Genomic DNA, 16,854 nt, shown 5'->3' on the forward strand with positions numbered 1-16,854 from the left:
GCAAATGACATCCAGACTGTTCTACTACAGTTGATGTTGATTTGCCACATTTTGCACCAAGCGCAGAAAGACATAAGGGACTGGGCAAGACGGTGGTGGTCATCAATGGAGTTAATAGATTTGTATAATACGCAATCATCTGCATAAAGTCTGATTTTAGTTGAGGTGCTACGAGGTAAATTATTGATGTATATTAGAAATAATAAAAGGCCTAATACGGATCCCTGAGGAATGCCTGATGTAACGTCGACAGGAGTTGATTCCACTGAGTTAAAAGAAACAAATTGTGAGTGAAAACAAAGAAAACTGGCTCTTCAAGAAACAAGACTGGGACTATGGAATATGGCGTTTAATTTTACCAGTAGTTTAGAATGAATCACAGAATCAAAAGCTTTAGAGAAGTCAATAAAGATTGCGTCCACTTGATTGGATGCTGTTGCTGTGTATAGAAGGACTCTCTGTAACCTGTTCATTACTACCTCGAATGGAGGTATCATGACTGCTCCGTGTACTGTACAGGTCAGTATAGAATTTTTCTGCTGCTTTTATCCTATCTTCGAAATTGCTGAGGATATTACCCTGCTTATCTGTATACATCTTGGCTTGTTCTATGCCAAGTTTTCTTCTCACTGATGCCATGCTGCATCCATTTCTTACTGCTTCCTCAGTCTTTCTCACATTATACTTTCGAATATCCCTTACTTTCTTCTTCTTGATCAGTTTTCACAGTTCCGCAAATTCTATCTGATCTCTTGAGTTGAACACTAATTCTTTGTCGGTTCTTTATTAGAATATTATTCTTTGTTACTTGGGAGAGCTTACCTACTGGCTGCCTTGGTACCTTACCTCCCACTTCAATTGCTGCTTCTGAAGCCAGCCTAGTTACGGCTTCATTCGTTACCTCTATGTCACCTTTATCTCTCTGTTCTAAGGCCGCATATTTGCTTGCAAGTACCAGCCTGAATTGGTCCGTTTTTATCCTTACTGCGTCTAGGTTGGCCTGTTTCTTCTTGACCAATTTTACTCTTTCTCTCTTCATATTGAAGTGAATCCTAGACCTCACTAATCTATGATCACTGCAATTTACCCTACCTAACACATCCTGCAATATGCTGGGATTGGCAGAAAGTATGAAATCTGTTTCATTTCTTGTTTCTACATTAGGGATTTTGCAGGTCCACTTTCTGTTGCTATGCTTCCTTTAGAAAGTGTTCATTATTCACAGCTTATTCCTTTTAGCGAATTCTAACATCATCTCTCTTCTAGTGACCCTAGAATCGATGCCGCAGTTGCTAACTGCTTGTTCACCAGCCTGCTTTTTGCCCACTTTTGCATTGAAGTCGCCCATGACTAGAGTATACGAGTTTGCACTTTTCTCATCACTAATTTACCATCTTCATAAGACTGTTCTATTTCTTCATCATCGTCAGTGGTGGCTGGAGCGTAGGCTTGTACTACCTTTATTCCATAACGTACTCCTACATAGCTTTATTACGACTGCTGCTGCCCTCTCATTAATGCTGTAGAATTCGTCAATGTTGCCCACAATGTCCTTATAAATTGGGAATCCTACCCCATATCACTTCTAATCTGGGAGTCCTCTATAGCAAAAAGCATGGCCGATATTCAGCACTGCATAAGCCTTGCCAGTTCTTCTAACCTTATCAAGGCCAATGATATCCCACATAATGCCTGATAGTTCCTCAAAGAGTCCCACTAAGCTAGCTTCACTCAAGAGGGTTCATGTGTTGAATGTTGCCAGGTTCAGTTTCCAGGGTGGTTTAGTGGCCCTTAAAGGGAGTAAGTTAGAAGGGCTGACTCAACTATCTTGCAATGAATTTGACGTGGCCAACTAATGCCAAAGCAATAAGGTGCCCAGTATTCCACCATGCGCTCTGTCTCCACTCATCTCCTTTCTTCTTCATGGCTTTCCAAGGCGTTCTACTCCCTTGCTTCCTTCTCTAGCTGTTGACGCCAAATGTGCGTGAATCAAGTTGAGAAACGAACACATCGAGAACCTTTTCTGCAAAATATTAAGTGGCAGGGGGGGAGGGGGTGCTTTTTCCCATGTCACCGTTTGAAACAAGATATCATTGCAGCATGTCATTTGATTGCGACTTTAACTGCTCAAGATGCGATCGGCCTATTTCTAGGCGTGAAGAATTCATGTGGTGCCAAAGTTAGCTATTGCAGTTCTGCTCGCAGAGATAAATGCTATAACTGCGTGCTACCTGAGCGGAGCAGCAGTGGCATATTGGCTTGGGGAGGTGCTTGCAGGCAGCAAGTTGGTATTAAGTAGGAAGCAAAATGAAATGCTGTGTGCATGGGTGCCAGCCTGGCTATTACATGCATGGCCATCACTTGAATAAAATTGCAGTTTTTTTAGGCAGAGTTACAACATAAAACAAGTGTATTGATGCTTCTGAGGGCCTATGGTGTGCCTCTACTAGTTATATGGCACTGCTGCTACTAGTTGCCAAAAAAAAAAAAAGCACTGTAGCAAATTGGCCAAGAAACAGAAAGCCCACTTTACCTCGCTCTATACCTTACTGTGCATAGGCTTCTGCAGGCGATGCTGCTTTGGGTGCTAGTAACAAGTTTCTGCACCATCCATAATTTGCACCACAAAGCACCTGGCTCACCAACACTCATTGCCTCATTAGGTGCCTCATTGCCTCATTAGGTGAATCAATGCTCCTGTCTATTTTAGTCCATGGCTGTATCTTTGGATCTTTATTAACATGCAAGGAGGGATGCTATGCAACACATATGCTTTCTGCATAGAAGAAGCCTATGCATTAGTTTGCTAGTGATGTCACAGTGTTCTTGCTTATATACGTGTAAAAGAACTAAATGGTGCAGTGTGCTGATGCGACCATATTGCCTACCCATGTCATGTATCTGAAAAGATATTTGGTGACAGACCCCCCAATGCATAATCGTACTGGAAAGTTTTACAAAAATCATGTCTGACCTCAAATATCGGTAATCTCAGATATTACAATTCTTTTAAATAGTGAATTGGTCATACCAACTTGTCATGAAAGTTATATCCACCATTTCATTCAACCAAAGCGAAAAGAGAATCCAAATACCAGCGATATTTTAGAAATCTTCGAATTTAAAGAATGAAACATAGACTGTATACATCGAAAGAAAAAATCAACAGACATATTTTACAAATGAATGCTATCATTCTAAATACACAGAGACTTTGTCTTCCCCCAACACACCTTTTACCCATAACATGCTTTAAAGGGGCTCTGAACCACCCCCTCAGGCTTGGCGAAATAACATAGTCCGCTGGTAGCATATGATGCTATGAACATCTCAGGCAAGGTTTGCAGCCTAAAGCGCTGCATAGAGCTTACAAGCGGAGCGCGAAGTCACCTTTCTCTCACCCACTTTCTTTTCAAGAGAAGCCTGCTCCTCAATCTTTTCTGGATGCTTTATTTCGTAATAAAGCCGATTCCCATACACGGCTGCTATTGGTAGCTGCAGTCTGCTACGTAGCGCAGATACCGTAGCCACCTGGTTAAATGCTCTGTGGCTCACTGAGGACAACTGCGTCTGGCTTATGTTTAGCGAGTCGTAGGCACCAAAATCGATAGTAGTGGCATTTACGGATGAAAGAATGTCTATATTAACATCCAAAATGAAATTTGACCTGTGTGTCATGGTAACAAATAGAAAGCTGAGTATTGTGGGCATGCCCCGCTCTGCCGTAGCCTTCACAGTGCGAGGCATTGCAGAAGGAGCAGAACCGCAAAGGCCATGTTTGATTGCCAATAGCTCCGCTTCTGCTGAACGCGTTGAAGTACTTTTCACAGCAAAGTATTTCTGAAATAACTTATTTTAACTTCAAATACGTTTCTCCTCTTTGAAAAAAAAAAAAAAAAAAAAAAGCGGTTCAGGGCTCCTTTAAGCTCACAGTGGTTGACCAGTGGCTATGGCGTTGGGCTGCTGAACTTGAGGTCGAGGGTTCGATCCTGGCCACGGGGGCCTTGTACCGATATGGGTAGAATGCAAAAATGCCTATGTACCATGCATTAGGTGCACATTAACGAACCCCAGGTGACCAAAATTAATCCGGAGCCCCCTCACTACCAGTGTGCCTCATAATTAGATCGCAGTTTTCACATGTAATATCCAAAAAATTTTAGCACGTTATAAAGAAATGGTTGTCACAAGCTTTAGCCATTATGAATTAACTTAAACAAGTTTAAACCATTTTCCTGAACCTGAAAGAAACCAAAATTGCATAAAACTGTAACCTGAGTTGAAGTTTGGGATCTACTCGCACACTGCTTTTTACCCAGTAGCTAAGCAAGTTATTTTCAATTAGAAACAACAGACTGCCTAATACAATTCAAGTACACATAAAGAAAGGGCTTTTGCATGTTTGAACTTTGAAGTTATGTACCAATTTTTAATGTTATGTACCTCGAAGGGCCCATAAGGAAAGACATTACAAAAATACAGAAATAAATACATGAATGATAAGAATAAATATACAAATATGGGGTGGGGGTGTGGGGGGGGGGCAAAAGAAAAAAGAAAGAATTTGCACTTCCCAACACAAGAAAATAAAAGCTCTCCATCAAAAGCTCACCTCTTTCCTTGGTGGCCCAGTTGATGGCTGACTGTGTCTCAACCTGCCTTTCTGCACTCAGATCTGCTTTGTTTCCAAGCACTAAGAAAGATAGCTGCAATAATAAAGTGTTAGAGACTGAACAAGCTACCACAAGATCCACTAAATTAAAAAAAAAAAAAAAACAAGAATGCTACCTCTTTCTTGTCTTTGTGCTTGTCAATGTCCTTCTTCAGCTGCTCCAACAACAAGAAGGACTCCCTGCTGTTGATTGCATATATTAAGACAACCCCCTGTAAAGAAGCAAATTGCCAAACATCCTTAACAATGTAGGTGCCTAAAAGAATGAAGAAAGAAAACAGACTCCTAGTCATCACCATCATCATCATCAGCCCGTGTTATGTCCACTGCAGGATGAAAGCCTCTCCCTGCGATCTCCAATTGCCCCTGTTCTGCACCAACCGATTCCAACTAGCGCCCACGAATTTCCTAATTTCATCACTCCACCTTGTCTTCTGCCGTCATTGACAGCGGCTCCCTTCTCTTGGTACCCATTCTGTAACCCTAATGGTCCAACGGTTATCTAACCGGCACATTACACAACCTGCCCAGCTCCATTTTATTCTCTTAATGTCAATTAGAATATCAGCTATACCAATTTGCTCTCTGATCCAAACCGTTCTCTTTCTGTCTCTTAACATTATGCCTAGCAATCTCCGTTCCATCGCTCTTTGCGCGGTCCTTAACTTGTTCTCAAGCTTCTTTGTCAGTCTCCAAGTCTCTGCCCCATATGTCATCACTGGTAAAATGCACTGATTGTACACCTTCCTTTTCAATGACAATGGTAAGCTTCCAGTCAGGAGCTGACAATGTCTGTTGTATGCGATCCAGCCCATTTTTATTTTTCTATGAATTTCCTTCTTGTGATCAGGGTTCCCTGTGATTAATTGACTAGGGAAACATACTCCTTCACAGACTCTAGAGGCTGGCTGGCGATCTTGAACTCTTGTTCCCTTGCCCGGCTATTCATCATTATCTTTGTCCTCTGCATATTAATATTCAACCCCACTCTCAGTCTCTCTGTTAAGGTCCTCAATCATTTGTTGTAATTCGTCTGCATTGTTGCTGAATAGAACAATGTCATCGGCAAACCAAAGGTTGCCGATATATTCACCGTCGATCCTTATTCCTAAGCCTTCCCAGTTTAATAGCTTGAATACTTCTTCCTAGCACGCAATGAATAGCATTGGAGAGATTGTGTCTCCCTGTCTGACCCCTTTCTTTATAGGTATCTTCCTGCTTTTCTCATGTAGAATTAAGGTAGCTGTAGAACCTCTGTAGATATTTTCCAAGGTATTTACGTAACCGGTCTCTACTACTTGATTACGTAATGCCGCTCTATGACTGCTGGTATCTCTACTGAATCGAATGCCTTTTCGTAATCTATGAAAGCCATATAGAGAGGCTTATTGTACTCTGCGGATTTTTCCATAACCTGATGAATGACATGGATGTGATCCATTGTAGAGTACTCCTAATACTCATTGTCTAAGAATTTCATTCCATTCCAGCACACAGACCTTTGCTACTGTAACATGTTATGTATGACACTTTGTTAAGCGAATAACTGCTCAAGTCTGACATCTACCTACTAGCGCAGCTCACTTTCATACATCAGTGGTGGTGATGGTAGGACAAAGGCTGTGTAATGGCAGCTTGACTAGGCTAGCTTTCTGTGAAGAAGACAGCAACATGGCAATATACAGTAGAACATTGTCCATACATTTTGCAGGAAAACACAGGAAAAAATGTACTAACTGGGAAAACGTATGATGTGAAGTCACTAAAAATTGCCAATGTGAAGCATTAAGCGAATTGTTGCAGTAGGACACGGGGGCTGATTGGCCCGAGATGCACATTGTCGTGTCTGCAGCCTCAGAAACTTCCATTTAAGCACCTCGAATTTGGCCTGGGTTAGCAACTTTTTTCAGTGGGGCATTTTGCTGGCAAGTTTTGAGGTGCCCACTCGGTGCGAGTAGACCTCTCCTGTTTGCAAACAGTGCGACATTACTGGGAGTGCCCCTCCCATCTGCCGCACCTCCAAAGTGGGCGCTGGTTAGCAAAAAACATTTAGCCGACCGATTCTCTGCATAGGAGCGCTGCCTGTATCTGAGCAGCTACGATCGAAATTTTCGTACACTGCTAGTTTCTGAAGTGGCGGCATCTATGAACTGTGCTCAAAAAGTAGCCATCCTCATTTTACTGGTACTACAACGTAGCATTGTTTCCAATTCCATAGCACCTTTAAGTCAGCACATGGTGATTTCGTAAGAATGCCTCTTACGTAGATCAGACCCCCCCCCCCCCTCAGCCAGAAATATTACATTACTTTACGAAAGGGAATATATTAGCGCAGAAGATGAACATTTTCTCCGTGCTGAGACGGCACTTTGCTGAAATGCCTGGTCATTGGGGAAAGAAAATGCATTGCGCTGACGTGAATGTACTTAATTTCCATCCATTTACACTGCAATCTTAAACGATACGCAAAATAATTTGATCTGCAACCATCAGCCATACCCGGTGGTGGCGCCTAAATTCTGATTGGGACGGAAGGCAAAAACCGTCATTACCGTTCTTTATGTGCATGGTGAAACACCCCAGGTGTTCAAAATTATTCTGGAGCTTTTGCTTACAGCATTCTTCATAAGCCACTCTGTGGAATAGGAATGTTAAACACCACATCATAATTAATTTTACCTCTTAGTCAGCGAAATGCGAATGCACAAAGCATATATAAATCATACTGCATTTGTTGCGTGTTAACATGGCTGTGCCTGCAGTCTCCCTTTCCTCGTTTTCATTCTAAAGACGCAGTTTTACGTGTTTATGTGCATAATTGCAGCATAAATTTTGTGTCGTAAAGAGACGTATAGTAACAAGAAATAATGCAAGAAATAAAACAAAAAAGTTCACTGCTTTAGCTAAAACTCATGATATCTGCTGGAAAGTGCGATAAGGTTAGTGAGTCGCCTTTACTGCAATCCCTGTGGCGAAGCACACACACGAAGCTTCGGCAATGGTAAAAACATACTTAAAGTGCATGCACGTTCCTTGCGGCGAGGCGTACGGTGTTCTGGGAATGGTAAAAATAGAAATGCGAGGAGCTCATTTACAGTCATACCGTTAGGCCGATAGATTATGCTAAAACTTTTTTTTCTCCACGCAGCACAGACGGCACTAAGATAAATATGCTCACTGGTCATTGGGTCTCATTCATTTCCACCTGTACAAAAATGACGGGCCCTGGAGTTCTGCTGATGCCTGGTCACTAAGACTGCCCCCTATTACATGCCAGCATGTCCACATTTTCGAAAACATGATATATTGCTAATCGTGCATTACACCACATGCGTATCTACACAGCAATGTGCTCCGTTTCCCTACACAAAGATGAGCCCATACTGTCACTATTTTTTACCACACACTTTATCATGACAAACAAACGTGGTGTATTTCCAAAGAAAAGCTGATGTTACTGTCACCAATAACCATCATGTTGTTAACTTCTGCCATTTACAACACACCAATGTTCTCCGGCACACAATACTGCTAATCTGACTGAAAAGAGTGCTGTTTCACAAAAATAAGAAAAAAAAAGAAGTGTCCACAAACACTGTGCAACTGCACCCCGCCAAGAGCTGGTGGAGGCGGTGTTTTGCCAACCAGGGTCACTGCACGTGTGCCGGTGACGTAACACTGTGACATACCCCAGGACAGGTCTATTTTTGTGGCACAAGCGCGTTGAGCTGGTGGGGCACGAGAGGCCAGAGACACACATTGTCATTCTCTTATTGCATAGTGTTTTAGCTCTTTCATTACCTCTAGAAATGTGCTTATTTTCAGTGTTTTTATGTTTTCACCTTTCCTCTCAAGACGTAGTGGTCGCAATGTATACTGCGAAAAATATTTATAGCCTGATCGCTGGTGTTTGGATGTATGTAAGGCAGTAATAATTGATCAGCCAACTTTTTAGAATTCTTATAAGCACCTTAAGGAATACGAATGAATATAATAATTTGCTATTTTTAGTATAAGTACTGAAAGTAACAAAAATCTGAAATATACAAAAAATATGCACTTGGTTCCTAGTTCCCAACTTTTGTAAGTGAGATCACGCAAAATAATTATTATGAAGATTTGTTGCCGTGAAAACTAGCCATAGTGATGCCCATGCTATGTGGGAAAGCAGTAGCTTCGCAAATGGGATGATGACGTATAGGGTTTTTTGGTGCAAAGGCCAGTGATGGCCAAAGAGCGCCAAGAAATGATGTGGGAGAGTCGATGATGCGGTGAGTGACAACTGTAAGATGTATCAAGGCTGTAAGAGGCCTAAAATATTCCCTGTAAGGTACGTAAAATATAAAAGTATTCAAATAATGTTAAGGACAAGTGATGTGAGCGATGACCATAAAATATATTATAAAATGAAAAAACACGAAAAAGAAATGTGTCGATTCCACTATTGCTAACCACCTCGTTAAGAGCCTTGGGCACAAGGGTCTGGATGCACATGCTCTACAAAACAGTACGCTCGCAGCAATGCCCTCTAGACAGAGGGACAGCTATGAATCTCTCGGGCTGACAACATGCAACACAACATCATTCAAGACGTTAAGAAGTGCTTTGGTCTCAAGCAAAGGTTCTGTTCCAAGAAACAATGTCAGATGTAAGGGAATCTGTAGTCTGTATGCCAGAGGAAAGTGCTTTTTCCATTCTGCATCTGCTTCCAGGCACTCTAGCAAGACGTGGAGTACAGTCAGCCTTTCACCATATCTGCTACAGAGGAGAGGTTCAGCGCCAGTCAAAAGGTGTGAATGGGTACCGTATGTGTGCCCTACTCTGAGGCGACAAAAGAGGATGCCAGATCTGTTGCGACTTAGCTAATGATGGCCAGTTCCCTAGAAAGGGCTTAATTACATGGATCTTATTCAATGTTCACACATCCCACAAGTGTTGCTAATAGCTCCCGAGTTGTTTTCATAAGATCATAAAAATGGCTTTAAGTCTGTGCAAGGAACAGGTATGGTCAGATTTCTAGGTTTTGTTGCTATTGAAGTTGTCATTCTATCTGCAAGCATTACCCTGTATACACCTTTGCCCAGGCACCCAACATATTACAATCTGTTGGCTGGATGCATACATTTTGCAGAGCAATGAATACAGGTCGTTGATTACAGGATTTTTGTGTTTTCGTAGCGATTGTAAGGTTTTGCCGACACTTAAGGAATCTGCGAATAAAATGGCCTTTGGGAGCTTTGCTTTCTTAATGTGTTTAGTGACCGACAGTAAGGCATAGGTCTCTGCCGTGAAGATGCTTGCTTCCGAGTGTAGAACATTGGGGTCCAAGAAAGACGCGCCAACAGCCATGTAAAAGATGCTGGCTTGCGACCTTGAAGCGTCTGTGTAATACTCTAGGCAGTTGTACTTCGACTGAAGCTCCAGAAAGTGCATCTGTATGTGAACACCTAGAGCGTGTTTCCTTACCTCAATAAATGATGTGTCAAATTCAATAAGTTGCCATTGCCATGGTGGCAACAGCTTCACTAGAGCCGTCAGACAATGTTCTAGGATTGCGACACCCATTTCCTCACCGAGTTTCCTGACCCGCATTGGAAAAGGCTCCCTCATTGAGCGATGATTATGGAATAGTGCAGCATATGTCATATCCTTAACAGATGTGTAGCAAGGATGTCGAGGGTTAGACTGTACCTTGAGGAAATATGTGAAACTCCTGTATGTTCACTGTAGGTTAAAGGACCACTCATTCGATTCAACTTATAGACTCTCAAGGGCTTGTTCTGAAGGTGCCTGTGGCCAGAAAGATACCTAGGTGGTGCACGGGATCCAGTATTTTTAGCACACTCGGCATGGCAGAGTGATATACCACGACACCATAGTCTAAATGTGACTGAACAAGGCTCTTGTAAATGTTCAATAGGCACTTCCTGTCACTTCCCCGTGTTGTATGACAGAGAATTTTCAATAAGTTCATTGTTTTCAGGCATTTTGCCTTCAGATATTTAATGTGTGGGATGAATGTTAATTTTGCATCAAGCATACCTAAAAACTTGTGCTCCTTGTTCACGGGTATTCATTGCCCATTCAGTACGATACTGGGATCTGGAACTGGCCCTCTCTTTCTTGAGAAAAGTATACAAGAACTTTTTTGGGGGTTAAGCTTGAATCTGTTTTTTTCTGCACACTCAGACACTTTGTTTAAGCCTTGCTGTACCTGTCATTCACAAACTGTGAAGTTACAAGATTTGAAGCCTAACTGTACATCGTCTACATAGACAGAATACATAATTGCTGGAGGTAGCAATGCACGGAACGAGGTCATATTAACAATGAAGAGTGTGCAGCTGAGCATGCCTCCTTGAGGTACACCAGTTTTTTGTATAAATAGAAAGGACAATATATTGCCGATTCTAATTTGGAAAGTACGTATGGTTGGACAGGTAGCTTTCTATAGTGTTAAGCATATTTTCTCAAATGCCCATATGCGATAGATCTCGTAATATACCATACTGCCATGTCGTGTCGTACGCCTTTGCCATATCGAGTAATATAGACAAGAAGTACTGCTTGTGTACAAATGCATCATGGATGTTTGTTTCAATGCGCACGAGATGGTAAGTCATAGATCGGCATTCCCTAAAGCCACATTGAAATGGGTCATGCACTCTGCTGGACTCTAGGAAATGTACGAGGCGGAGATTGATCATTTTCTCATAAAGCTTACAAAGGCAGCTCATAAGCGCTATAGGACGATAGCTCGTCAGTAATGAAGTATCTTACCGTGCTTTACAACTAGGATCACAATAGCTTCTTGCCATTTAGATGGGAGATAGCCAGCAGCCCAGATAGTATTGAAAAGTGTGAGTAACATGATTTGCATGTCGAAGTGCAGGTGCTTAACTATATCGTTCACGATTCTATCGGGGCCCGGTGCAGAGCTCTGACATGCTGATGAAGAAGCTTTAAGTTCGGCAATGTTAAAAGGACGGTTATAAGGATCGTTTCGGCTACGTTTCTGATTCAGTGGCTTAAGTTCTTTTATTGCTTTACATTTCAGAAAGTTCTCCGAGTAGTGAGTGGAGCTAGATACGTACTTGAACTGTTCACCGAGAGTGTCGGCCTGGTCTTCCAAATTGTTTCCTTCTTTATCAACCAGGGGCAATAGATGAATTCGTTGTCCCTTAAGCGTCCTTAGCCCATTCCACACTTTTGCCTCCTGAGTGTACGAGTTAATGCCGGACAAGAATCTCTCCCAGCTTGCCTTCTTAGCTTGCTGTCGTGTTCACCTTCACTGTGATTTAACATATTTAAATTCTATAAAATTTTTTGCAGTTGAGGATCAGCAAAGTATGCCCCACGCTTTATTTTGCTTTTTTTGCACTTCCTTGCACTCATTATTCCACCACGGAACTCGTTTTTTGGATGGGCTACCGCTTGATTGTGGAATGAAGTTATTTACTGCCTCGATGATAAAAACGTCAATACTAAAATCTGTGATAAAATGCCGTGATAGGTAGGTCAATTCCTTAAAATGATCCCTGTCGGCAGAAGCTAGCTTCCACCGAGGCACATGTGGAGGACATTCGTGTTGTTGAATTAAGTTTAAAATTACAGGAAAACGGTCAGTTCCGTAAGGATTTTTAATAATGCTCCACTCTAAGTAAGGGATAAGAGCTGCAGAGTCAATAGATAGGTCTATAGAAGAATGAGAGTTGTGAAACACATTATAATAAGTTGGCTCATTCTTATTGAACAGGCATGTACCGGTGTTTACTAAAAAGTTCTCTATGAATCAACCTCTCGCGTCACATCGTGAGTCTCCCCATATTGTGCTGTGAGCATTAAAATCACCCACAATCACCCACAAGCAAATCAGGAAGCTGATCAATGAGGTTATAAAACTCCGTTTTTTCGAGGTGATGATTCAGGAGTACATAAATAAGGCATACAGTTACCAATTTACTGAAAATAATTGTCTGAAGTGACACTGCCTCAAGGGGAGTCTCAAGGGCCACATGTTGACAAGCTACAGACTTGTCCGCAACTATTGCTACACCACCAGACAATACAGCAGCATCATCTCGGTCTCTCCTGAAAATAGTGTATTGCCGGAGAAAGTTTGTGTAGATTTAAGATGTGTCTCCTGAACACACAGCAACTTTGGATGATGTTTGTGTAGGAGTTCTCCAATGTCATCGAGGTTATAAAGAAGTCTTTTAACATTCCATTGTAGTATTTCTGTCTCCAGTATGATTAATGTGTTTAGCGCTGAGTGTTTAAAAGATGAAGATTAGCTCACGGGCCCTTTCTAGGTGCCGTGACGCGACATTTGTCTTTTTTGGAGTGATCGCAAGAACCTCGCCGTTCCTTAGGCACTGGCAGCGCCGTCTGGCTGGTTGTTGTGTCCGCTGCCTCTTGCAAGGCACTGGGCACGCGCTCTTATGAGCGCTCTGTTTGATGTGAAGGCCTTGTCTCAGGAGACAAGACGTTTAGAGCCACCATCCCGAAGGTCAATCTGCTGGGGTGGCAGAGCAGGGCTAGCTGCACCTACCAAGGGGGCAGATGGCGTCGCTGGCGGCTCACTGCATGTGGGCCAGACAGTCGCCGGAAGCCGTTATGTGGCTGCCCCTTGGTGCAGCACATCGGCAAAGTTGTTTTTGGGCAGGTATGACACGTGCCTTTGTGCCTTTCTAAATGAAATATTCTCTTTGACAATGCTACTTACAATATCCTTTTTTTCCTTCAACGATGGGCAGGATCACGAGTAGGCGGCGCGCTCCCCATGGCGGTTGACATAGTGTGGAGTATTTTCACAGGATTCTGATGGATGCTCATGAGCACTGCATTTAGCACAGGTTTGGCAGCCTCAGCAGTTCTGCGAACTGTGGCCAAATTTCTGGCATCTGAAACATCACAGAGGATTTGGGACATACGGTCTGATGCGAAATCTTCACATACTCTGCCTCGATAGTGTCAGGCAGGATGCTTGAGCCAAATGTAAGCATTAAGTGCTTGGTATTGATCTCTTTACTGTCGCGCCTCATTTTAATTCGCTTGACGTTAATCACATTCTGATCATTCCGTCCTTCTAGAAAGTTCAGCTTCGGTCAATTCCATCAAATAGTTGGAAACAATGCCTCGAATTGTGTTCATGGTACGGTGTGGGGTCACTGTCACCGGGATGTCTCCAAATGACACTAGCTTAGATAGGTTTTCATGTTGCTTCTTTTCATGGAGCTCCAGAGGCCATCTTGATCACCATCTTTGATGCCTGTGCCAAGAATTTCAGTAAGTGATTTGGCAACTACGAAAGGTGAGATCATTCTCACTGTCTTTTCTGGTTTCTCTGAATGTATTAGGCGATATATTGGAAGGTTTTCTTTGTGCCACCCAAAAAACGAACACCCAGCTCCGGGCCGTCCAGTGGGCTCACGAAAGGGCGGTGGCTCACAGGCTTCCCGTCCCAACGTGGGTGCGGCCCGCGACACCTGCCGACCACTAAACCAAGAGTGGGGGGGAAGGGGTTCCTCAGGACCCAATCAAGTTCTTTCCTCCTCTTTCCTCCTTTATTGGTTCGCTCTCTTTTCTGAGGGCGATCGAGGAGTTGGGGGAAAGAGCTTGCCATAAGTAACATGGAATTTTCGGCAGTGGTGCCAGCCACCCACCATGGAGCCCAACAAGCAGATGTGACAGGATTTGTGTTAAAACAAGGCCTGCTAATGCCAGCTGTACACTGTCACTATAACCAAATCTGTTATAATCAAGATTGGCTATCACACAAAAGGTTAAACCTTGCTGCCTGGAAAAATTAGAAGTAAAGGGAAGCTAGGAGAAGACAGGAAAGATAGAAAGTGAGAGAAAGACAAAGGTTGGAGGGAGAGAGAGACAGGAAAAGGGAACTACCGATTTCCCCTGGGTGGGTCAGTCTGGGGCCAAAGAGGTGTGTTGCCGCTGCCGAGGGGCCGTAAAAGTCCAAACACCGGGCATTAGCTCAACCCACAGGATCCCCTTTTCCCTGGACATGGTTAAAGCTGCAAACAATTAGACGTGGGAGGTTCCAACCCTCGTGTGCTCGGGTACGTGGTGTCGGAACACACTAAATGCCTGCCGACGCAGACGTCCCTGCGGGGAGCTTTACAAATGGGGAAATGGGTAAGTTTCTATTCTACAGGGAGCATTTGTTCTTACTCATTGCAGCAGGCACCTTGTTTGTTTTTACTGCATTCTTTAGGCTCATGAAGCAATGGTTATCAGGTCAGGGTGCATGCAGAACCCTGCTCATACTTGACTATTTGGTTCAATCAGCTTTTCTGTGCAAGCAAGGTGGTATAGTGTCTGTTCAAATGGTGCTGGAGCCTCCCAGTGCTTTGTTCAGTTCCTGTACAGTGCTGTACAGTAATGAGGAGTGTTGCACAATATTGTGCAGTAATGAATAAGGGCCCTTGCACAGGCAGTGTTCAAAATGTAAGAGATTAGACAGCCAGTCAAGCTTCAGTGGAAGATTCGTCTCAAATCGAGTGCATGCTCTTGTGCGAGTGAAAATCCCACACAATGGGAAGGACTATTCGTAATAATTTGTACATATGCTGTCAAAGCACTGATGGATAAAACCAAACCACGGGGGGGAAATAAAATTGCACTTGATATTAGTCGAACACAATTATCAAAATAACATGCACTCATGAGAATTTACCGTTGTTTGACGCATCGTCAAAACAACCTATATGACGGATCAGAAAACTGACAACCCGAGAGCAGCTTCTGTGTCTTCACCACTGCTATTGTTTAAAAATTATGTTGCCGAGTGAACCAAAATGCAAACTTAGCGCATTTTTATTGAAGACCTTGGAGCATTGGAAGCTAGTTTCAACAATACCTACAGTCAAAGAATTATTTTTCCAGACTCCCTAATCTGCCGAACATTGTCAAATCTGACAAAGTTAAAATTCAGTCATATTTCAAATGGTGGGTGATGTTGCTAGTAGAACAATTCCAAATCAAATGTTTAACAGTGTGCAGAAAAACTGTCGATCAAACTGATTGATCTACATAGGTGCGGTAACGAAAGAGTTAAGACAGTTGCAGGAAACTGAAACGAAATCAAGCTGGTGGGCAGTGCCAGAATATGATGCCACCAGAGCGATACATGAAGCTCACTTCGCTTCATTTGGTTTATCACCTATTGAAAGTGTGCAGTATGCTCCCAATGGCACTACATCATGCGTGCTGCGACACAGGCAGGTGAAGATGCTTATCACAATATGGTTGGCAATATCTGTGAACGCAGCGCACGACGGCTGCGATATTTGCTGGTACCAGAATAGTAAACTGAGAGCACAGTGGCATTTTCACATGGCATCGACGGGCAAGTACAGCTGAGAAGCTGCTGCGGCGGGAGGCTATTGTTCTCCAACACATACGCCTTCCGCAATTTCTTGCGTACATGTCTTCTAGTTGCCAGAAAATGTATCATGCGATCACAGTTTGGCGATGTGCTGAATGTTGGCGCTGAGATAGTGTTTTCTGGGAACATATCAATTAGTAAAAAAGAAGCTTAACTGTATTGGGTCATTTTTTGTGTTCTTGACTGCAAATGTAAGCACCAAAAAATAGTATGCAACAGTATCGTATCAATAAGGCTTTTCTGTATATGTTTTAGCTATGTCAATGCAACAGAGGCACTGCACTGGTGACTTGAAAAGCAGTAGAACTTACAGACTGAAACTTGGTTAACCTTTTTCTCATTGGTTCATGTGTGGCTAGTGGCACGCTTTCATATTTAAGATAACCCATGACCTCTTTAGCACTTCAATGAGAAAAATACTGTATTGAGAAACTGAAGTTAGTCCATAACATACAAGTAAAAAGGAAGGGGCTAGGACACCAACCAAAAAGATTTAAAAGCATTTTAATGTTTAGACTCCCTCACAGGAGCCTTGTTGCCAATGGGTGAAAAGCGGCACAGTGTGCAGTTTTTATGTACGGCACATGCCATGATTAGGCTTTGTGACATGCACGTAATGCACATTCAATCTAGAAAACTCAGACATGCTTGTCAACATGAAGGACCAAAAAGAAAAAAAGGCCAGGTTCCCAGCTGTTGTACACGTCATGCCATGTGCAGATTGCTCATACATTTACATAGGCAAGACTGGCAACTTCAGGGCACGACTTGAACAGCA

At 42.8% G+C, this 16,854-nt stretch overlaps 1 protein-coding gene across 4 annotated transcripts in view; it reads right to left on the minus strand.

Annotated features, from left to right (window-relative positions):
- The window catches only part of kappaB-Ras (NFKB inhibitor interacting Ras like 1), a 78,256-nt gene that overhangs the window by 14,928 nt on the left and 46,474 nt on the right, over positions 1 to 16,854 (minus strand). For all 4 annotated transcript variants that reach the window (XM_075671833.1, XM_075671859.1, XM_075671851.1 and 1 more), the window contains 2 exons: positions 4,789 to 4,884; positions 4,613 to 4,706 (listed from right to left, as the gene is read on the minus strand). In XM_075671833.1, the coding sequence (XP_075527948.1) occupies positions 4,613 to 4,706; positions 4,789 to 4,884 (190 nt within the window). The remainder of the gene's footprint in view (positions 1 to 4,612; positions 4,707 to 4,788; positions 4,885 to 16,854) is intronic.

This window comes from Dermacentor variabilis, chromosome 1 (genome assembly GCF_050947875.1).
Source record: "Dermacentor variabilis isolate Ectoservices chromosome 1, ASM5094787v1, whole genome shotgun sequence".
Taxonomy (NCBI): Eukaryota; Metazoa; Arthropoda; class Arachnida; order Ixodida; family Ixodidae; genus Dermacentor; species Dermacentor variabilis.